General features: G+C 45.8%; 2 protein-coding genes across 4 annotated transcripts; both read right to left on the reverse strand.

Annotated features, from left to right (window-relative positions):
- Window positions 1-6,692: 6,692 nt before the first annotated feature.
- On the reverse strand, window positions 6,693-10,156 carry grna.1 (granulin a, tandem duplicate 1). Of its 2 annotated transcripts, none has more exons than XM_084455095.1 (6): window positions 10,047-10,156; window positions 9,482-9,622; window positions 8,923-9,240; window positions 8,435-8,593; window positions 7,137-7,283; window positions 6,693-6,948 (listed from the first exon to the last, which is right to left on the reverse strand). In XM_084455095.1, exons 2-6 carry the CDS (start codon window positions 9,620-9,622, stop codon window positions 6,820-6,822), a joined length of 894 nt encoding a protein of 297 aa, XP_084311221.1. In that variant the 5' UTR covers window positions 10,047-10,156; the 3' UTR covers window positions 6,693-6,819. The 2 variants fall into 2 exon arrangements, with proteins under 2 accessions (XP_084311221.1, XP_084311220.1); XM_084455094.1 differs by having other exon boundaries at window positions 7,137-7,286.
- Window positions 10,157-10,968: 812 nt separating this feature from the next.
- Window positions 10,969-21,728, reverse strand: fam133b (family with sequence similarity 133 member B). 2 transcript variants are annotated; one of them, XM_084454798.1, is made up of 11 exons: window positions 21,594-21,728; window positions 20,513-20,610; window positions 17,631-17,709; window positions 15,607-15,708; window positions 15,433-15,504; window positions 15,040-15,114; window positions 14,406-14,498; window positions 14,089-14,127; window positions 13,682-13,774; window positions 13,386-13,436; window positions 10,969-11,975 (listed from the first exon to the last, which is right to left on the reverse strand). In XM_084454798.1, the coding sequence occupies exons 1-11, from the start codon at window positions 21,615-21,617 to the stop codon at window positions 11,883-11,885; spliced, it is 819 nt and encodes a 272-aa protein (XP_084310924.1). In that variant the 5' UTR covers window positions 21,618-21,728; the 3' UTR covers window positions 10,969-11,882. The 2 variants fall into 2 exon arrangements, with proteins under 2 accessions (XP_084310924.1, XP_084310923.1); XM_084454797.1 differs by having other exon boundaries at window positions 14,089-14,154.
- Window positions 21,729-21,889: the final 161 nt, after the last annotated feature.

Consider the following 21,889-nt stretch of genomic DNA (forward strand, 5'->3'; position numbering starts at 1 on the left):
TTGTGTTGTTGCAGTTCTTATCTTTAGACACTAGATGGGGGAAATAATCCACATATGACATAATACCATTAAGGGGAGGGAGGGAGGGATGGAGGGATGGAGGGATGGATGGATGGATGGATGGATGGATGGATGGATGGATATTCCTTTGTTGTAGCACATGAACAAAACACCCAAAGCATATAGCAATAAAAACAGTAAAAATATATCACACCATGACATTAAAAGGCACAATCAACGATCACTATCAAAATAAAATAAAAAGTGCAGTAGAATACAATAAAGATATCAGAAAAATAGAATATAGCTCCTACTGTGTGCGGGTCTTCTATTTTTCTGATATCATACTTGTCTTTTGGATCCAGAACCTGCCTGAAAAGGTTTGAGTTGATGTGCGTGCCTAACTTTTTTTCTTCTTCTTTAAAAAAGAAAATCGTATGTAGAATACAATAAAGCCACAATCTAAAATGTCAGTTCATTCTAAAACGTCAATCTAAAGTGTGACATGATCCCACCAGTCAGAGGATGCGTTAAAAAGTCTAATGGCAGCTGGTAGGAAGGACCTGACAGGATCAGTCTGCCGCTGACGGTGCTCCTCTGCCTGACCAGAGTGTGTCCATGATGGCCTTCAGTTTCCACAGCATCCGTCTCTCAGCAACTACTGTTACGTAGTGGTGCGTTCGTTTATAACTGGGAGGTGGCAAATTGTGACTTGCTACTAGGGCTGCTCGATTAATCGGATTTTATTCTAGATTAAGATTTGGGCTGTCAACGATCATTAAAACAAAATAATCGCCATAAAACGATTTTGCACAAATCAAGTGCACCCTACACTGCAGAGCTATACTGTGCTTGACCTCAAGGTCAAGGTTCACTATTTGTCTCCCATGGGAGAAATGTATCTAATCCAAAGAACATTGTTAAAAAGAAAAGCCTCTGTCAACATTTAATAAATTAATCTTAATCAAAGTCAATGTATAATTTGATATGTTGAGAAAATGTTAAAACCTTTGATTAAAAAAAAAAATCTATGAATAATCATGTTAAATAATTGTGATCTCAATATCAATCAAAATAATCGTGATTATGATTTTTGCCATAATCGAGCAGCCCTACTTGCTACTAGGAATGATTAAATAAAATGCCGCATGAACTCACTCTTCCTCGTCGCAAATTCGGATATGTTTCTCAGCCCCCAGTTGCTCGAATGCACTAGATATAACTAGGTAACTGTGATATAATTGTATATAGCTCGAATGCACACAGGTCGGAAGTAGGTATTTTGCCACTTGTGACTTGCTACCTCCAACCACAAACGAACGCACCATGAGTCCAGGCTGACCCCTAGTACAGAGCCTGTCGTCCTGTTCATTCTGTTAGCGTTGGCTGCTTTGATGCTGTTGCCCCAGCACACAACAGCGAAGAAGATGACACTCGACACTGACAATTTCGTGACTAAAATGGTGTGAGACCAGGTTGCGCTTCTACAGACTGGTAGAACGTGTTGAGCATGGCTGTAGGCTACATACATCTAGTGATGGCGAAACGAGGCCTTCGGAAACACCTTTAAGGAATGATTGTATCGCAAAAAGATTCATTATGCGAAGCCTCATTAAATGCTTTGTACGGTACTGACACCTGCTGGCAAAGATAATTTATACAACGGTTAGTTCTGGTTCTTGATTCTGATTGGCTGGAAGCCGTGTTAAAATACTTTGTAACACACACCTGTGACCGCATATCATTCCATTTTCAGTATGAATGCGCCTCCCATTTGATCCAATGCATTGAAGTTGTTGTTGTTGCTTGGCAACCCTTTTGTTAGGGGAACTATTTTGCTCGGCGGAATTGAGGGAATGATGCTTTGTTTTGAATAAATGTTAATATTTTACATTGCTGTGTGTTTATTTTACACTAATAGCTATAGTAACCGTTGTATAAAAGCAATAAACCACTCCAGGCCGTGTGTTATAGTGATTTTATAACAGCTAGGGGGTTTTAGCTGTTATACTCCGCTTCGCGTCGTGCCTAACAACGCCCCCTAGCTGTTATAAAATCACTATAACACACGGCCTCGAGTGGTTTATTGCTTAATTAGAGCAGCCAGTAACTGTGCATCTGCTGGTGCGCTGAAACATTACTGATATAACAGATTTTCATTGACAACTTAATCACTGATTGTTAGTTTAGCTACACTTGAGGCCGAGCCTAATTGGCGTGTGCTGCATATAAACCAAGGAAAGGGGAAAAGTATATTTGTCTTGTTGTTTATCTGGACCTCATCAGGACCTGCCCTACTCGACAAACGCCTCAGAACTTCTGTCTCATACGTAGCATCACTACATACATCAAAGGAGGGAGCTGCCGGACAAGCACAGAGACTCTCTGTAGACTAGAGCTTGGTTGGCTTGGTTTGAGTTGATGCTGACCATGACTGCACATCCATCCAGAATAGTGCAGTACAATCCATCTGGTCATCAGAAACCACAACCCTTGTTTACTTCTTCTTGTGATATGCAAGTCATGGGAAATGAGGATATGCAACTAAGGGGGAATGAGGAGGATATGAAAGTCCAAAGCAGGTTTGAAGAAGAAAACAAGGGTTGAGGTGTTTATTGTTTATTCAGGATCCACATTAGCTGACGCACAAAGGACAGACTGGTCCTCATAAAATACTCATGTTACAATAATAAAATACACACGTTACAATAATAAAATGTACATGTTAAAGGTACCCAACTAAACGTGAATCAAAACAATCCGTTCTGTTTATTTTCGAAATTCCTCGATTATATGGTTCCTTGTAGTCTAATAAACATGTTGACTTAACACTTGAATGTCTTTCCAACCTTGTAATTTCTTCGCAAAATGATGTTTAGATAATGTTTTGAAAACAACAAAAATGTGTGAAACGTCACTATTATGTGCTCCGCGTATTGACGCAATGACGTAGTACGCGATTTTCGGGGACCACCTTCTCAAATTTGCTCTAGAGCGCATACTAGTGGTCAGAAACTACATTGTGTAATGACAATAACAATGAAAATAACAATGTTCGTTTTTGACAACCTGGACCTTATTTACGGCATATTATAAGACGTTTGCCTCACCGAGATAACTTTGGTGTAATTCGGAGGCCTGTAGAAGAAATTTAAAATCCAGCGCGAGCCAAGTATATCCATGTAATGGCGGCGGACGGGGCACTGAGAATGCAGCTTCTAAAAAATCTATTTTCTGCCGCTAAACGGTTGTTTTCATCAATCTGTTTTTATGAATCGCTAGTTGTGCTTACATAGAGCGAGGGCTTGTTGTGGTTCACACATGCCTCTGTAATATGATCTTTAGAAACGTCTTTAGAAACGAAATATAGCTTCCCCACTTGCTCCAGCACGCATGCGCACAGCGCGCAGACTGGCTATTCTCCGTCTGTAAGCTACACTCGCGCCTCACATTCTCTACGCTACGATCGGCTTGTTGGTGCCTGGAATATTGTGTGCAATGTGGCTGAATATTTATCAGATTTTGAGGATATAGAAGATGACTTAGAATATGATGGAAGCCGATCGTAGCGTAGAGAATGTGAGCCGCGAGCCCACCGCTTCAGTGACAGCAAAGACACCAGGAGCCTGTGGCAGGGGATCCAGACCATCACGGACTATAAACCCCGACCACAGACCTGCGACAGCGACACCACTCTGCTAAACAATCTGAATGACTTCTTTGGACGCTTTGAAGCCCACAATAGCACTCCTGCACAGAAGACCCCACCCCCTCCAGAAGACCAGGTACTGTCCCTGTCTCCAACCAGCGTGAGACGACCCCTCTCCAGGATCGATGCTCGCAAAGCTGCGGGACCAGACAACATACCGGGTCGTGTGCTGAAGGACTGTGCAGTGGAGCTCACTGATGTCTTTACAGACATATTTAACACCTCCCTGAGCCAAGCTGCTGTCCCCACAGGCTTCAAGGACACCACCATCATCCCGGTTCTGAAGAAGGCTTCCCCAGCCTGCTTCAATGACTACCGTCCCGTTGCACTGACCTCCATCATTATGAAGTGCTTCCAACGGTTAGTCATGCAGCACATAAAATCCATCCTCCCCCCTGCCCTGGACCCCGACCAGTTTTCACTGGTGGACATTGGGTCCACCGATGATGCAATCTCCACTGCCCTCCACTCAGCCCCAAGGTTATTATAGTTAACGAAAACTAACTAAAAAACTAAAACTAGGTGTGAAAAAACATTTTGGTTAACTGAAATAAAAATAAAAACTAGACTTCACAAAAAAACTATAACTAACTAAAACTGTATTGTGTGTTTACAAAACTAACTAAAATAAACTAAAATTATTGAGAAAATGTCCTTAGTTTTTGTCTTTTTCATTTCATACATAAGCCTAGTATTTTGGGTGGATATGAAATCTATCCTCTATTTTTTTTGCTGTGTCCCTGCGCAGAAGTAATCTGACGTGCACCAGATGGATTGTTTCACACCGAGTGAAACAACATGAGCTCACGAGATCAGGATGGTCTCACGCGCAGAAGAAAAAAAAAACTAAAACTAATACTAAAACTAATAAAAACGAAACTAAAACTAAGCATTTAAAAAAAAAAAAAACGAAACTAAACTAGAAAACCTGCTGTAAAACTAATCAAAACTAAACTGAAATTGAAAACAAAAAGTTAAAACGATATAAAAATAAAAACTAATGAAAAAAGCAAAACTATTATAACCTTGCTCAGCCCTCACCCATCTGGACACTAAAGACTCTTATGCTGTTCATAGACTTTAGTTCAGCATTCAACACAATCATCCCACAGCAGCAGATACAGAAACTGGACTAGCTAGGGCTGAGCACCTCGCTGTGCAACTGGCTGCTGGACTTCCTGACCGGGAGACCACAGGCAGTCCGGGTCGGCAGCAACACATCCAGCACCATCACCCTGAACACGGGGGGGCCCCCCAGGGATGTGTACTCAGCCCCCTACTCTTCACCCTACTGACCCACGACTGCTCACCAAAGCACAGCACCAACCTCTTCATTAAGTTTGCAGAACCTTCAAAAACATTCAAAGACTTTACACTTTACATATTAGTATATTTATATTTAACTCAACTGCTGCTATCAATGATGTTTGCACTGTTCACTGTATCTACTGTATTGGTCCTTATATTTCTTATATATTTTTACTGTATTTTATTTATTGTTTTTATAGTCCATACACTGTGGATAAGAGGGAGACGCAATTTCAACCCTCTGTATGTCTTGTACACATAGTGGTTTGACAATAAAGCTGACTGACTTTGACTTTTGACTTTGACTTGACTGAAGTTTGCTGCTGATCATATGGACAAAGAAAAGGCCTTCAGTAGGAAAGTTCTGTGGTAAGATGAAACAAAAATTGAGCTGTTTGGCCACAATGACCAGAAATATGTTTGGATCCATAGCAAACACACACCAGTATTAGCCATGTCTCTCCTATGATGCTTTTTTAGCCTCTCTTACTCTGAAAATGTAATTTAATGTAATTTATTGCTTTATAAATGTTCTTAGCCGGTAGACAAACATACTCCTGGAGCTTGCTCGATCGCCTTGTTGAGAGGGGTCAGGGAAGAATTTTTACAGCTCACTTATCTGGCCCCCGGGTGATTACTGTTTTTTTGCTTCCCTCTGGAATATGTAGAGAGTGGGTCGTATGCCCACCTCCCTTGTTCTCTGTAAAGCGCATTGTGTTGGCTCTGAGTATGAAATGCGCTATACAAATAAAGCTTTGATTGATTGATTGATTGAGGAGACAAGGTGAGGCCTTTATCCCCAAGAACACCAAGCCTACCGTCAAGCATGGTGGTGGTAGTATTATGGTCTGGGCCTGCTTTGCTGCCAAAGGTTCTGGTGCTTTACAGAAAGTAAATAGAATAATGAAGGAGGATTACCTCCAAATTCTTCAGGATAACCTAAAATCATCAGCCAGAAGGTTGGGTGCTCCAACAGGACAATGACCCCAAACAAAAACACATCAAAAGTGGTAAAGGAATGGCTAAATCAGGCTAGAATTAAGCTTTTAGAATGGCCTTCCCAAAGTCCTGACTTAAATCCCATCGAGGAAATGTGGACAGTGCTGAAGAAACAAGTCCATGTCAGAAAGCCAACACATTTAGCTGAACTGCACCGATTCTGTCCAGAGGAGTGGTCAAAGATTCAACCAGAAGTTTGTCAGAAGCTTGTGGATGGCTACCAAAAGCGCATAATAGAGGTGAAAATGGCCAAGGGACATTTAGCCAAATATTAGCATGGTTGTGTATATTTTTGACTGATTTGGTCACATTTTCAGAAGACCCAGAATAAATTCATAAAAGTTTTTTGACAAAGAAGTATGTGCTCTAATTACTCTATCACAGAAAAATAAGAGTTGTAGAAATGATTGGAAAGACTGCCATGACATGCATGCTCTTTACAAGTGCATGTAAACCTTTGACCACAACTGTATATAATATATATTTCCTTTGTATACTACTCTTTGTATATTTGCATTTAAAGTTCAACATAAAATAAAATAAATAAAAATAAAGCAGCATCAAGACACAAAAAAAAGAAAATGAAAAAGGTGGTTGATTTTCTTTGTAGTGATAGAATGAATACTGAACAAAGAAAGGAACATTGTTGCTCTGAATTTATTTACCAGTAATTAAACATTGTACAATTGCTTTTAAGACATCATGTCATGATATCTGTAACTTGTGCTTTTACGTAATGAAAGTAATTAATTAAATCATCAAAATGTAGGTAATTCAGTGAGCTTGAAAAAAAATAAGTAATTTCAAAACAGAGCTCTGTCTTGCTTTGCATCCCCCTTCGGACCTGACAGAGATGGGGTGCGGGTTGGGGAGCCTGCATCACAAGTGTATCCATATTCACAGCAGTGCTCGCCATCAGAACTGCACTGGCCCTGCAAATGACAGATATCAAAGTCTTAGAATACAGTAAAATAATAGTTGATATAGGCTACAAACAACAACAACAAGACTATGTTTCAATTCAATCATTTGAATATCAAATTGAACTGGATTTTTAATTGAATAACTGAATAGAAGCTAAATTGTCCTTGACCTTAAGGTCAGCTATTAGCATACTTACCAGTGGGTAGGGGCAGCAGCTCCATGTGCCAGAGGGCATCTTGCAACATGAGTGTCCAGACTGACAGTGGAATGTGCTGTCACAGCGAATGACTCCACTCCGAGGGGGTTTGAGGTGAGTGGCTGGTCTAAGAGCAGTCAGCGGGACCTGCTAGTAAAAAAACTCTGGTTTGGAAAGAAAGGGCTTTACAGAAGATTGGGCCTACAAATGTATCCATAACAATTATGTTTTTGCAGCATAGAATAGGCCTGTGTTCCTAAAACAGTTAAGATAAGAGTAAACAATGTGAATGTGAGGTGTGTGAACAGACGCAAGCATTGAAAGGCCACAGAAAGTACAACACGGAGAGCACAGACGGATCATGAAATGACCCAGACACGTAAAGGGCCCCCCCACCTGTTTAATTTATCAAAATTTTGAATTTGCCCAATGAGACGGCACCCAATTTGCAGATGATTTGAGAAAACTCACTAAAAAAGCAGCTTTATTCATCTCGGTTTTGACTCAAGGGACCTCAACTCTGTGGGGAGGACTTACTTTTTGGATATCTCCCCGAAAGAGAAAGGAGTGCATGGAGTACTCAGCCACTCTAAAGTACTATAAACACTCACTTAAAAACTACAGGTATCATGATGGTTTCTTTCTTGTGATGTCTTCAAAGTGAATGTTGAGGCTATTGCTTCAGTTTTTCAGCAGGATTTTTAAGGCTCTGTTATTGAATGAATGACTAAGCCTTTTGACTATGCAACAAGAAACGCAAAGGGCCCCCTGAGCTCTTGGGCCCCTGGGCCGAGGCCCGGTAGGACCGTTCAGTAATATGTCTTTGACGGAGAGGACCAGGCAATAGAATAGGGTAAAGGAAGATGAGTCAGGCAGAAAGCAATGTCTGAGGTTGGAGCAGAGTACCAGGGATAAGTTTAATGAACAGAAAGGCAAAGTTGGATCTACACCCAGAAATACGTCAAAGGGGATGCTTATTCACCAAGATAAGACATGCATAAGCTCACACTGTTTTTGCTAGTATAAAGGAAACTGTCTCTGAATGCATATTTGTATCCTGATCCTCCAGTTCTCTGTGGATTGGATTAAAGCTCCTATTAAAATCACTCAAAAGTGCGTTGGTCTCCGGGACAGTTTCTAGAGGGACATCTTGAGGTCCGAAATTCTCCTTCATGATAACGGCATTGGCTAGCTCACAATGCATGAAGTGTATAGATTGACAGAGCACTCACTCTCTCTCTCTCTCTCTCACACACACACACACACACACACACACACACACACAGCAGGGGGCCTACCTGCTTTGGGCTGGCACGTATATGGGTGGCTGGGATGGATAGGGAGGCCTGCTTCTGAGGGAGCTGGTACCTCAGACCCTGACGAATACACTTGGTGAAGGTGGAGTCACAGTCGTACCCGTAGGGACAGCAGTGGTACCCGTCTGAGCAGCACCACCCCTGGGGACCACAGCGATACGCAGCTTAACCTATCGGCATCTACCACATGACATGTACAGTGTAATGTTGAACTAAACTGTCACAGGTTTTTTATATTCCTGACAAATCCAGTTTGGACGGTTGTGAGTAACCAATTCATAGTGATTTTTTATTATCGAGTCATTATTCTTATTCTGTGTGACAAAAAGTACAATTGCACGAAAATGTAGCAAAATAACCAAAGTATAACCTATATCTGTTTTTAACTATTATTACCAAAATTATTTGTATAATTTTTATAGTATTATCAATGTGCATGCAGGTAATACAGAGACACTTGGTCAACTCACGTCGGCGACCGAACAGCAGTACCAGTTCCCATTGGGATCTCTGCAGCAGGTGGTGTCATCGTCACAGTAGGTATAGCTGTCACAGTAGATGACCGTGGCCTTCGCCAACCCCCGACTCTGGCCAGGAGGCCCGTCTGACTCGGAGACCTCGGCCAGAGAGGAGACGGGGAAGACGGGGGGGCTCGGAGCGCCCGCGGCCGCCCGGCGAAGCAGAGGGACTTGGGCCCGGGGTCCGTCTTCTCTCTCACACATCTGGGTGACGGAGTTACAGCTGAAGCCGGCAGGACAGCAGTGGGCTCGGTCAGCGCAGCACACCCCCTGGGGGAGGTACACGTGACGATACACACACACACACACACACACACACACACACACACACACACACACACACACCACACAGACACACAACAGAGAATCCAAATAAATGTGGGGCATCCTCATACAATAGCTGCCTCAGATCGACGATGTCGGGTGCCACCAAGAGTCTACTGATATTTGTCAAATCCAAACCCCCGTGTCCAGACTAGCCCCTCTACACACGCCAGGAAGGACGACTTACGTTAGGATAAGGGCAGCAGGCGTATCCTCCAGAGGTGCTACAGCAGGTGGAATCATCAGAGCAGGTCTTCCCATCAGGACAAGTGATGGCCCAGGAGGCAGACACCGCCACCAGTAACACCAACGCCGCACTCATCCACATCTAGAGGGGGTGATACAGTGACTATCATGATATGATATAGGGACGTACATTACGTACACGACGCACTTTACCCTTTCTATTTGGGTGTTTTACTGTGCTTGAATTGCACTGTACCTTTACTGTATTTTACTGTGTTGCTATGTGTGTGAAGCACTGTGATCCCCATCTGTGAAAGGTGCTATACAAATAAACATATTATTATTATTACTAGTGAGTAATGATACGGATGTGTCTCCTCGTGTAGAGGGTCAGAGGAAGTCCGCTGCCCTGAAGAAGTCGTGTGGTTTAAATTTCAGTTTCAAACAAATTGAGATGGAATCCAATGTAAACATAGGGATTCGATCAAATGAAATAATTAAATATTGTAACTGGGTATCAACTAGGCTACATGATTTAATACAAGATTCTTGGGTTTGTCACTCACCGTGCTGCTGCCTTGACCTCCGTCTTCAAACTGAACTGATTTAAAGCCTGTCTGTCACACACTAACGGTAACTCCTTACTAATGGTAACTCCTTACTAACGGTAACTCCTTGGCAAAAACACCACTATTTATAAGCCTGGCTTGGTCCTCCCACTATTATAATGAGGAAGTAACTTAGACTTTATTCTATGCCAAGGTACATGTTGTCTATCCATTAGTGTTATGCACCAACTGACCAGAACAAATTCCTAATATGTGTAAAAACTACATGACAATAAAACTTGATTTCTGGCTATAGCTTAGATTTGAACGGTCACTCCCAGCAGATGAAATACCCTTCCTGGGCTCAATAAAGCTGTCTGAATCTGAATGACCACACAAATTCACAAATAAAAATCTCATTGTCCTGCGCTGTTTCATTGCAATGCATTCTGGGTCTCGTGGTGAAAGCACACCAGCTGAGATGATGCATGGTTGCGTTGTTTCTGGAGAACTAGTTGTAACCAAATGGCCTCAGATGGGTTAATGGGAGTGATTGTATGCTAGTGGACAGAAGTAGTCCAGTTATTATTGTACCACAAATTATATAAGATGCTCTGAGGAAGGCCTCTGGCCAAAACGTTAGCATGATCCATTGACAGCAAAAATAAAACCGGTGAAATAGAGGATCTGTCCATGTATCTTTTATTGGTGAGTGCTACCATGCATCTTTGATGTCCATTTTGATGTTCACAATTTTGGTTTAGCACCACAAAAAGTCTATTTTTTGAGGAAGGCGCGTCCATTTCTATCGCAACAAATTATATAACTTCTCTGTTCTCCAATCCTGGTTAAACCTGAGACAGACATATAACTGGGACCCTAGAGGCCAAACCAACATCAATTTCCACCCATATCATTCATACAATGAACCAGTCCAGCAAACCAGGCTAAAACAAGACTTTATTAATGAAACCCCATTCGTTTATAGACGACATTCACCATTGTATAGAACGTATTACATCATCTGACGGAAGTGAAGTCTTGTTATCCTGTCTTATTATGACCGTACAGCTCACGCTTTCATGTCACAATTCCAACTTCAATATGAGGCTGGAGAGAGAAAAGGGGCCATGTTCACATGCATGACATAGCACTAGCAGTACAGTCACAATGGCCTCCACTTCTAGTGCCCCGGCATTACCAGACACACAGCCTCCAGGTGTGAAACAGACATGAGAAGTAGCAGCAGGCGGTCAGCGTAGTAGATAAACGAAAACGAGCACTGCACCAGAACAGGACCCGTTCACAATGAAAGTTCCTATAATCAGAGATTCAGAGTTCTTACATGGGTCAGACTGGACATGGCCTTCGCTGAATGTCGTAGCAAGTAAACCCGTTTCTCTCCTGGATCTGACACTAATTAATGGGTGTAAATGCCTGCAATATGTTGACAACCTTACGTGATCTACCAGTAAAGCTAAACACGTTGCTTACAACAGTCCAATCAGTTCAGGTCTACAAAACAATTAAGAATTCAAAGCATCTGCCGAACTGCTGACCTGCTTTTGGAGTGAAAGTCGATCGGCAAAAAAAAGATGCAAATTTGTCTCGGAGACGACTGGTGGCCCCCTCAAAAAATACCACCCCCCCCCACACACACACACCCCCCCACCTCGTCCCTTCCACACCCATCATCTCAATCCTCACTAACAGGTCAGAGGTCGGCCCTTCAAGTCCCTCAGCCTCCCCAGTCACAATGGAAGGGTGACAACAGCCCAGATGGGGTTTTGTTTTTGGTGGTTGAAAGCGACAGCTCTGCTTGGTGTGAGCGTCTGACCGTCGGACCGCGCAGGGTTAGTCGGACTCCGAGCCGGACGACACGGCCTTCTTCTTCTTCTTCCTGCCGTGCTTCTTGTGTTTCTTTTTCCTCTTCTTCTTGGATTTGTCCTGTGGACACGGGAGAACGGTGGAAGACAGGTATATTACATCCAAGCTAACACCGTGTCCTAACAACACGCGAGCGAGCGTCAGCGACAAAATGCGTTCCATTGCTTTGTTTTCTGTTGTTATGTCCTAACTGGACGCGAGCGACGCAGCGCGAAGCGGCGCGACGTTTTAACTGCCCTTTTGACGCTCGCCCTGTTCCTATTTTCCTCCTGTCGCTCGCGTTGACAGGCGTTCGTTCTTTAACTGTCTTCAGTCGGGAATATAGACAAATGACGTAACAGAACAGGAAATGTAACGGTTTCAGTTAGGACAGCAAGCTGCGATGTCGCGTTCTGTTGCTCGCGTCGCAAGCAGTTAGGACACGGTGTAACGTTATCAAGAAGGGCATTTTGACTCTATGCATGAGGTCATTATTGATGACTACATTACATTGAAGTCATTTAGCAGAGGATTTTATCCAAAGCGACAAGAATTACATTTGTCTAGAGTAAATGATGCGACCGTACTTCCGGGTCATTCGTTTGACCAGCTGTAGTCCTGGGCTCATATTCATCAAGCATCTCAGAGTAGGAGTACTGATCTAGGATCTGTTGTCCCTTTTGAATGAACTCATATGGAGAGATGGAACCCTGATCCTAGATCAGTCCTCCATCTCTGTGACACTTGATAAACACAGGTTCTGATCTCGTGAGCTCATGTCTATAAACCATATGATTTATTAAGTGCCTGTGTGGTTACTGTTTTATCCCGTTCAGTTACATGTAATTAAGCTCTAGGACTTTACCAGCCTTACGAGAAGTTAGGCCATCTAAGGGGACAGGAGAGAGGAACAAGGGAGGTCTCCGATCCCCCGCTTTGGTTTCGAAATCTCTTTTTTTTTTTCACACACCACCACAACAAGAGATCAGTTCCACAGGAAACAGTGGTCTGGACTACCCCTTATTTCCAACCATGTGAGTGGGTGAGAGGACTTCCCTTGACAGACTCCTTCAGACAATCAGTGTAATATATTACGTATTTTCCCACCAAGAAACTCTGCTAGTGCATACTCTTGCTCTTGATTAATTGTTATTAAATTATTCATTGTTAATTTCTGAAATAGCTGCACTTACGGCTGTGTTTGCTCTACTAACATTAACACTTGTGGCTTCGGGACACATTGCCAATAGGCTGTATTTCACGTCATCAACTACGAGACCCAATTAGGGTCTGCGTCCCCATCGGGGGGGGGCAAGCAGCCGTTTGGCCCGGTTGCAAATGCGATTTCTGCGAATCGTTCGCCAAGTCCTGACTGAGGATCACGCTGACCTCACGAGACTAGTGTCCAGCTGCATCAGGCCCAAACCAAGGCGGTTGGGACATGACCTTTTCGCTGTCGCTGTCATATTTCAATGTCAATATTCCACTTACTGTAATTTTGTCCTTCTCCTCACTACTTCTCTTTTTCTTCTTGGATTCAACCTAGAAAGAGACGTGCAAAATTGAAAACTACATCGTATGGGCGACTCAAACCAGTTTCCCTATGTTCATAAACGAATCTTATTTCACAGCGATGATGGCTACACGTCATGTGGCATTTCAATTTATCAATGACCTATGATCCCAAAGGTTTTCCTTGGAGCCAGTAAGCATCGACAAAGACACCGACGGTCTGCAGCGTTACACGGCAAAACAATATGACGAGGGGTCAAAGGCCGTGGACTCACCTCCTCCTCCCCCTCCGACTCTGCTGGCGACTCTGACGACGAGTCCTTCTGGCTTCGCTCCGACTTCCTCTTCTTCCCACGGCTCTTGTCGTCCTGAGGAGCACAACGTTTACAGCTCACCTTTACTGGACTGGACACGCCTAACCAGCTACACAACTTCAACAAACACTTCCTGGATTTTCCCACGCCTGATCTAAATGGCCTTTGATACAGCTATACGGTATTTCAAATGCTTGAATTTAGTTTACTTGACACACTGTAGTAGGCAGGCTAAGCACGTTTGTGTTCATTCCACTACTTATACTGCACCAGAAATACTAAATTGACTATTATTTTGCCCTCACAAAACACCAAACAATGAAGGGAACAGCACTGAACAATAAGCACAAAACACGGCGGCCATTTACCTTCTCCTTGTCTCCCTCCTCGAGGGTTATCTTTGTCGTCTTGGGGAGAAACGATAATATCACGAACTGATATTTTGTGATCAAAATAGGAATTAATTATTTAGTGAAGGGGACAGGAGACAAAAGCATGGACAGAGAGAGATGTTGTAATCTCCCTGAGACAAGACAATATTGTGTATTACTTAAAACCGACTGGAATAATACAATGTCGTAAAATATATTCTAGTCGTACAGGTACATATTCATAACAAAATGATGAGGTGAAATTCAAAGCTACGGTATTGAGTTAGTGAGAACATTGGCGTTCTCCAACACACCTTGGTTTCGGCTTCTGATTCCGCTGCCGAGCCGTCGGCTTTCTTTTCAGAGCGTTTTTTTTTCCGTTTCTTCTTAGAACTCTTCTTTCCATCCTGACCAAGGAAGTAACACGGCCATATCAAACCCAACACGGCCATATCAAACCCCACACCCAACACGCCTTTTCCACTACCCCGACGCAACCATTTGTGGACATCAAAACATCTTCCCAAAGACTTCCGTACGGTTTTAACTAGGGGTGTAACAATATATCGTGCCACAATATATCGCGATACAGAAATGCGCCACAATGCGTATCGTCAAGGTGAAAACAATATCGTGATATATTTATTGTATATCAGTGAACGCTGGCTACACAACGCTGGTAACAAACATGTCTTTTGTCTCTAGGCCTATCCATGATATTACAACAGTTAAGCTCTAAATTCACAAAGTGTAGTGGAGTAGAAATGTGGAGAAATGCACTATTGGTGTGAACAGCAGCGCTACTGCAACGCTTCACACCTGCCCTTAGTGTATCATATCGTATTCTTATCGTCAACCCAATATCTTGTATCGTATCGTGAGATTAGTGTATCGCTACACCCCTAGTTTTAACACAACAAGGTGAATTGTTCAGGATGATGCGCATACCTCGTCTCCGGAGTCCGACGAGGAACTGCTGGAGGAATTAGAACTCGATGAGGACGAGGAGGAAGATGGAGAATGCTTGACCAAACACAATGAAAGCAGAACTCATTAGATTTGAGGTCATTCACTGACATCGAGTACAGTACATTAGCGCAGGACCACATTAGTGGCACGGTAACATTAGCAGGAGCGCAGACGCTGTCGGGGCTAGCTCGGAGACGCTAGGGGAGCAGCGTGAGACTCCACCCCAGGGTGGTGGGCAGGGCCGCCCCGTAGGGCGCAGCTAAGCGTTTCATGGTACCTGTATGATGCCAAATATGCACAACCTTATTTGATGCAATGTTCAGCTATGCAATTAGCATTTTGCCCATAAGGACACTGGAGGGCTTTCCTCACCCTGCTGGCTTGGGTTTTCTTCTTGAGCTCCTTTTCCTTCTCCTTCAACTCCTTCTTCTTCTCCTTCTCTTTCTAGAAGCAAAACGGAACAAAAGTTAGTTTCGGAAGATGGACTTCGTCCGGTTGGCCGCCGTGACGCCGAAACGCTTCGGACCACCAGAGGCCCAACGTCACCTCTTTCTTCTCCTTCTCTTTCTTCTCTCTCTCCTTCTTCTCCTTCTTCTCCAAACCGCCCAGGATCTTCTCTCTGTTCTTCTCCAGTTCTTTCTTCCATCGCTGGAAAGAAAGCAAAACAGACATTTTCGGTTGGGTTTTCGCACCGTTCAGATTTGCTTCGCCTTTTTTCTGTTTATATACATGGCTTTGATCACGCTTGGGAAAGTCCTTAACGGTGACGGGTTGGGTTGAACCTTCTCTGCACACAACCTAAAGCCCTGATCTGATAAGCCGTGAACAGGCATAAGCAAGATGCTGGACATTCCAACAAGCCTCTCTCTCCAGGGATGGATGGATCTGCTACCACCTTCAATCCCATTAGATCTACACAGGTTTAAAGCCCAGGAGCTAAGGGCTGTTTCTGGAATGGATGATGGGACCGTAATGTCCATGTGGGAGGCTCTGGGTCTGGGGCCTACCTGCCCTACCCCTGGGGCCTACCTGCCCTACCTCTGGGCCTGGGGCCTACCTGCCCTACCTCTGGGCCTGGGGCCTACCTGCCCTACCCCTGGGCCTACCTGCCCTACCCCTGGGCCTACCTGCCCTACCCCTGGGCCTGGGGCCTACCTGCCCTACCCCTGGGCCTGGGGCCTACCTGCCCTACCTCTGGGCCTGGGGCCTACCTGCCCTACCCCTGGGCCTACCTGCCCTACCCCTGGGCCTACCTGCCCTACCCCTGGGCCTGAGGCCTACCTGCCCTACCCCTGGGCCTGGGGCCTACCTGCCCTACCTCTGGGCCTACCTGCCCTACCCCTGGGCCTGAGGCCTACCTGCCCTACCCCTGGGCCTGGGGCCTACCTGCCCTACCTCTGGGCCTACCTGCCCTACCTCTGGGCCTGGGGCCTACCTGCCCTACCCCTGGGCCTGGGGCCTACCTGCCCTACCTCTGGGCCTACCTGCCCTACCTCTGGGCCTGGGGCCTACCTGCCCTACCTCTGGGCCTGGGGCCTACCTGCCCTACCTCTGGGCCTACCTGCCCTATCTCTGGGCCTGGGGCCTACCTGCCCTACCCCTGGGTCTGGGGCCTACCTGCCCTACCTCTGGGCCTGGGGCCTACCTGCCCTACCTCTGGGCCTGGGGCCTACCTGCCCTACCTCTGGGCCTACCTGCCCTACCTCTGGGCCTGGGGCCTACCTGCCCTACCCCTGGGCCTACCTGCCCTACCTCTGGGCCTGGGGCCTACCTGCCCTACCTCTGGGCCTACCTGCCCTACCTCTGGGCCTGGGGCCTACCTGCCCTACCTCTGGGCCTGGGGCCTACCTGCCCTACATCTGGGCCTGGGGCCTACCTGCCCTACCTCTGGGCCTGGGGCCTACCTGCCCTACCTCTGGGCCTGGGGCCTACCTGCCCTACCCCTGGGCCTGGGGCCTACCTGCCCTACCCCTGGGCCTGGGGCCTACCTGCCCTACCTCTGGGCCTGGGGCCTACCTGCCCTACCTCTGGGCCTGGGGCCTACCTGCCCTACCTCTGGGCCTGGGGCCTACCTGCCCTACCTCTGGGCCTGGGGCCTACCTGCCCTACCTCTGGGCCTGGGGCCTACCTGCCCTACCTCTGGGCCTGGGGCCTACCTGCCCTACCTCTGGGCCTGGGGCCTACCTGCCCTACCTCTGGGCCTGAGGCCTACCTGCCCTACCTCTGGGCCTACCTGCCCTACCTCTGGGCCTGGGGCCTACCTGCCCTACATCTGGGCCTGGGGCCTACCTGCCCTACCTCTGGGCCTGGGGCCTACCTGCCCTACCCCTGGGCCTGGGGCCTACTTGCCCTACCTCTGGGCCTACCTGCCCTACCTCTGGGCCTACCTGCTCTACCTCTGGGCCTACCTGCTCTATCTCTGGGCCTGGGGCCTACCTGCTCTATCTCTGGGCCTGGGGCCTACCTGCTCTATCTCTGGGCATGGGGCCTACCTGCTCTTTCTCTGGGCATGGGGCCTACCTGCTCTTTCTCTGGGGCCTACCTGCTCTACCTCTGGGCATGGGGCTTACCTCGTGCATCTGGTCCTCAAACTCAGCCAGGGCTTTGGAGCCCTTTTTCTTCTTCTCCAGCTGCTCCTTGACCTCCTCCCTGAGGAAACAATGTTCACAGGTGAGCTGCTGTTTGGTAATATGTGCAAAAACATCTTACAACATTCGGTATTGACAATCATTATATATTTATTGTCTTTCGCATGAGAAAGAGAGAGACGATGCTTTTTGGGATTCAAATTGATATCTGATGCTAATGATTTGTGAGGGATCTAGAGGCATCTGGGACTACGGTTTATTTGATCACAATGGTCTTGATGAGTCATATCATTCACAATCAGTGGTCTAGGGGTACTATTTAAATAATGCAGACTATTCATTTATTTTCCCCCACCCCCCTGTGACCCTCCCTGTCCCCCGAAACTCCCATGAACAGCTCTGCCTACTGTGAGGCCATCTTTGCACATGCTGATTGCTTTAGCCTTTGATGACAGGGTTAGGGTTAGGGTTCGTGATCTACATGTGTGGCAGAATCCGCTGTGAGCTGACCACCATCCGTTTACATAGGTAGGCCAGTGTTTCCTGTGGAACTGATCTCTTGGTGTGGTGGTGCCAAGCTCAAGACCGCCAAAATAGGGAGGACTTCTATACCTCTGCACATTAAGTTTTCAGTAGATAACATTCGCGATGGCATCACCAGGCATAACACCGACGAAAATTGTAAAAGAAGATGCGAGGAGAACTACCGGTTAAGGAAAAATAAAGCAAGCGGATGTTGGAGGCGGGCTCTGCAGGCTCGAGCCGGATGACGGGGCGGGCTTAAGGCAGTGAAGTAAATAGACCCCTCTTCTCCCCGAGGAGAGACTGGTGACGCGAGGCTACTCTCACCTATCCCTCAACTCTGTGCTGGTCCTGTCTTCTCCTACCACAATCACTGCCGTTTTTACATAGCTTACATAAATAAAAGGCTAGATTAGGCTACGCTTAACAGATATTTCGTTGCGCTTGCTGTTGCTTTGACTGACACTTTTTAGGTGACTGGAGGAACATTAACGCAAGCTAGCGTAGTTAAACTTTCGGTTCAGCCAGCCAAAAAGACGGTCGCTCAATAAATCAGTCAGTCAGGGCAGCGCCTCTGATTTGCTTGCTGTACTCGCGCTTGTGGTGTGGGCCGTCTCGTTGACAATGCTTGCTGACTGACAGACAGCAGCGCGTAAGCTAGATTGAGGGTCCGCTTCTTTTGTTTTAATACTTTTAATTTGTCCTGCCTTTTGTTTTAAATGTCTATAATGTCTTGCTTTTTGTTTTAATGCTTTTAATGTATCATGTAAAGCACCTTGAATTGCCCTGTGGCTGAAATGTGCTATATAAATAAACTTGCCTTGCTTCGACTCAAACATAGGCTAGGCTACTGGGTGCATGTGTAGCTCCACGTCGTGTTTCTTCACTGTATTTTTAGATAACGTTAAATATTTATCACACTTCAAATATATCTTTTACTTGGCCAAACAGACAACTGCATGAGGCACAGTTTGCCCGAACAGAGTTTACTGGTCTAGGGGAACTGCTCTCAACATCATTCTACTTTCTGTTTCTCTTCAAATATTGCTGACTGCTCTCAACATCATTCTACTTTCTGTTTCTCTTCAAATATTGTCGGATGTCCATCTGGAAAATGTAGGCTTTAGGATCCGCCAGTTGTCATCAGCGAATGATAAGACCAAATAGGCCAGAGATGGGCAGGAGCTGTCCAGACTTTTACATTATCTAGCTCTACGCTGTATATGAGTCCACTTATTGATTACAAACATAAATATATTTTTAACTGCTATGTACCCTAGTGAGGAGTAGGCTAGGTAGCCTACCAGCATATTTTGGTCCAATTCAAACACTGGTTAAACACTAGCCTATATTATTTTGTAATAGGCTCGCTGAAGAAAACATCCCTTCACACGCAAATCTTGCTGTTGAGTAGAGCACAGAAAGCAGCATTCGCGGAGCGCGCGGCCCAAGCTACTGTTGAAAAAAAAAAATGCGGGCACGATATTGTCATGATTTTGAAAGCGCATTTAGGCAGAAATCTGCGGTCGATCGACACGGTCACGGCTCTTCTCTGTCCTGGCCCCGCAGTGGTGGAATGAACTGCCCACTGATGTCAGGACAGCAGAGTCGCTGCCCATCTTTCGTCGCAGGGTCAAAACTCCTCCCACCTAAGCACTTATTGTATTATATTGCACTGTACTTTAGATTGCGATTCTTGCACTTTGCCTTCAGCACTAGATTATGCTCTTAGTCACTTGTTTTAGAAAGAAGATGCACTTGTAAGTTCTGGCAAGTAATAGTACATTGGCTCTTCCTACGTTAAATGCAATTATTGTTAGTCGCTTTGGATAAAAAGCGTCTGCTAAATGACTGTAATGTAAATGTAATGTAAAATACTTAGAAAGTGTAAAATTTTTAATTTAAGACTTCAATATACGGTATATAGCCCAATTTGTGTTATTATTTTTAGTAGCAAATGTATGCTGTGGCGGCAAGGATTTTGCCGTGGCGCCGCGCCACAGCAAAACCTTACCAGCGGAAACACTGGGTAGGCACTTAATTGATCCCCGGGGGTTAAATTGCAGACGCACGATGTAAGCAAGCAAGGTGTAGACTCACTCAACTGGGCTAATGTCATCCCAATACATGTTCAGCACTCACAACAAACTGTGCAACGACTAACCACATTCCCGGTCCACCCTGGATAGTGCTCTGGGATTGTGCTCTGAAATAAGTACCTTGCCAGCTTCATTTAATCAACTTCGACAATACGTTAGCCTATCCAAGCAGCTTCGGAAGGAGCAGCAGAATTGACCCCCCCCCCCCTCCCACCACCACCACCACCACCACCACCACCGTACCATGTTGGCCTCGGCCTGCTCAGGTAGTCCTGGATCGTTGGCCCTGCGTTGCTTGCGGGTCCCCTAGCCCGAGATGCAGCTATGGGGTTCTGAAAAGCCTGAAACACAAAGGATGATCAGCAGAAATTAATTCCAATAGGCTGATACTAGCACAAGCCCATTTCAATTGCTGCATAGCTAGTGGGGAGGGAAGGCATTGCTGCAAGTTCAACATCAGATGAGCGTGTCTCCATTGTTACTTGGGGCACACTGCACATGCTGAAGGCGGACTGGAGCGACCAGCGTCATAGTACTAGTCTAGACGTTACGGCCACGTAACGTTCACTGGCTAAACGTAACGTTAACTGGCTAAACGTGGGAAGGGGTAACGTTAACTGGCTAAACGTGGGAAGGGGTAACGTTAGCTATCTGCAACAGATAAGATGGGACCTTAGCGATAAGAATAGGTCAAGCTGCTGGGTCCTACTCCTCGTAATGAATACTGACCTAGCCCCACACTGGGATGCGTCAGGTTACGTCAGGTAGCGCATACGCATACGCTGTTTACGCACATACGTTGTTTACGCACATACGTTGTTTACGCATGTGGGGCGTAACGTGAACGTTATCGGCTAACACAGTTATCTTAGATTACTATTACGTTAGCTTAGCATCTTTAGCTTTCATTCGCTCAGTCAATAGATCAGGAATTAGCGAACCAGTCATCAACTTTGCGTTTTCATGTTTGTTTTTTGTGTTTTGTTTGTTCCATTATGTTCCGTTCCGAGTCAGTTAGCTAGCTGGTGCTAACGCTAGCTGCAGCTATCACTTTACGACCACGCTGACTAGACATCTGTCCAAATAAATGTGAAAACAGTACATATATATGACCAACGTGTGTATATAAGCACGTAGTGCATCTTTCCACTAAGTTATCTCAACGAAACAAAGCTGTTGGCATCTTGGAAAGACGTCTAAGCAGTAGGCTAATGCTAACCAGCTAGCTCATGAGGCCTTGTCGTAGTGGGCTAGCTAACCAGACAGTCTCCGTGATCTTTAATAGTAAAACCCCTGGTTTGAGATGTTAGAAATAATAACTTACCACTCTATTATCTCTTTTTCCCATGTCTGAGACTCGCCCACCACCGGGGACGTGTCAGTCAGTACGCAACGCCGTGGTTTGTGTACATTCCTCCTGGGTCTGGGTTCTCTAGGAGGGGGACGAGGAAATGGCGGCTGCCTCCTAGTGGCCAAGTAGGGATACAACATGGCGCTAGAGGAGCCAGGGCGTCACTGCGCCCTCTACTGGTTGGGGTTCTCCTCGTCACTGCGCCCCCTACTGGTGGGGTTCTCCTCGTCACTGCGCCCCCTACTGGTGGGGTTCTCCTCGTCACTGCG

The sequence above is a fragment of the Borostomias antarcticus genome, assembly GCF_949987555.1.
Source record: "Borostomias antarcticus genome assembly, chromosome: 21".
Lineage (NCBI taxonomy): Eukaryota > Metazoa > Chordata > Actinopteri > Stomiiformes > Stomiidae > Borostomias > Borostomias antarcticus.

What these genes read in the sequence shown, in the direction of transcription:
- fam133b (XM_084454797.1), bottom strand. Translation starts at nt 21,617, where the DNA reads ATGGGAAAAAGAGATAATAGAGTG. An exon ending in AGGAGGGAGACAAGGAGAAG is followed by an intron (nt 13,775 to 14,088) that starts GTAAATGGCCGC and finishes TGTGCTCCTCAG; the next exon opens with GACGACAAGAGCCGTGGGAA. An exon ending in AGTCGGAGGGGGAGGAGGAG is followed by an intron (nt 13,437 to 13,681) that starts GTGAGTCCACGG and finishes GTCTCTTTCTAG; the next exon opens with GTTGAATCCAAGAAGAAAAA.
- grna.1 (XM_084455094.1), bottom strand. Translation starts at nt 9,622, where the DNA reads ATGTGGATGAGTGCGGCGTTGGTGTTACTGGTGGCGGTGTCTGCCTCC. An exon ending in ACTGCTGTTCGGTCGCCGAC is followed by an intron (nt 8,594 to 8,922) that starts GTGAGTTGACCA and finishes TGTGGTCCCCAG; the next exon opens with GGGTGGTGCTGCTCAGACGG. An exon ending in GCTGCTGCCCCTACCCACTG is followed by an intron (nt 6,949 to 7,136) that starts GTAAGTATGCTA and finishes TGTCATTTGCAG; the next exon opens with GGCCAGTGCAGTTCTGATGG.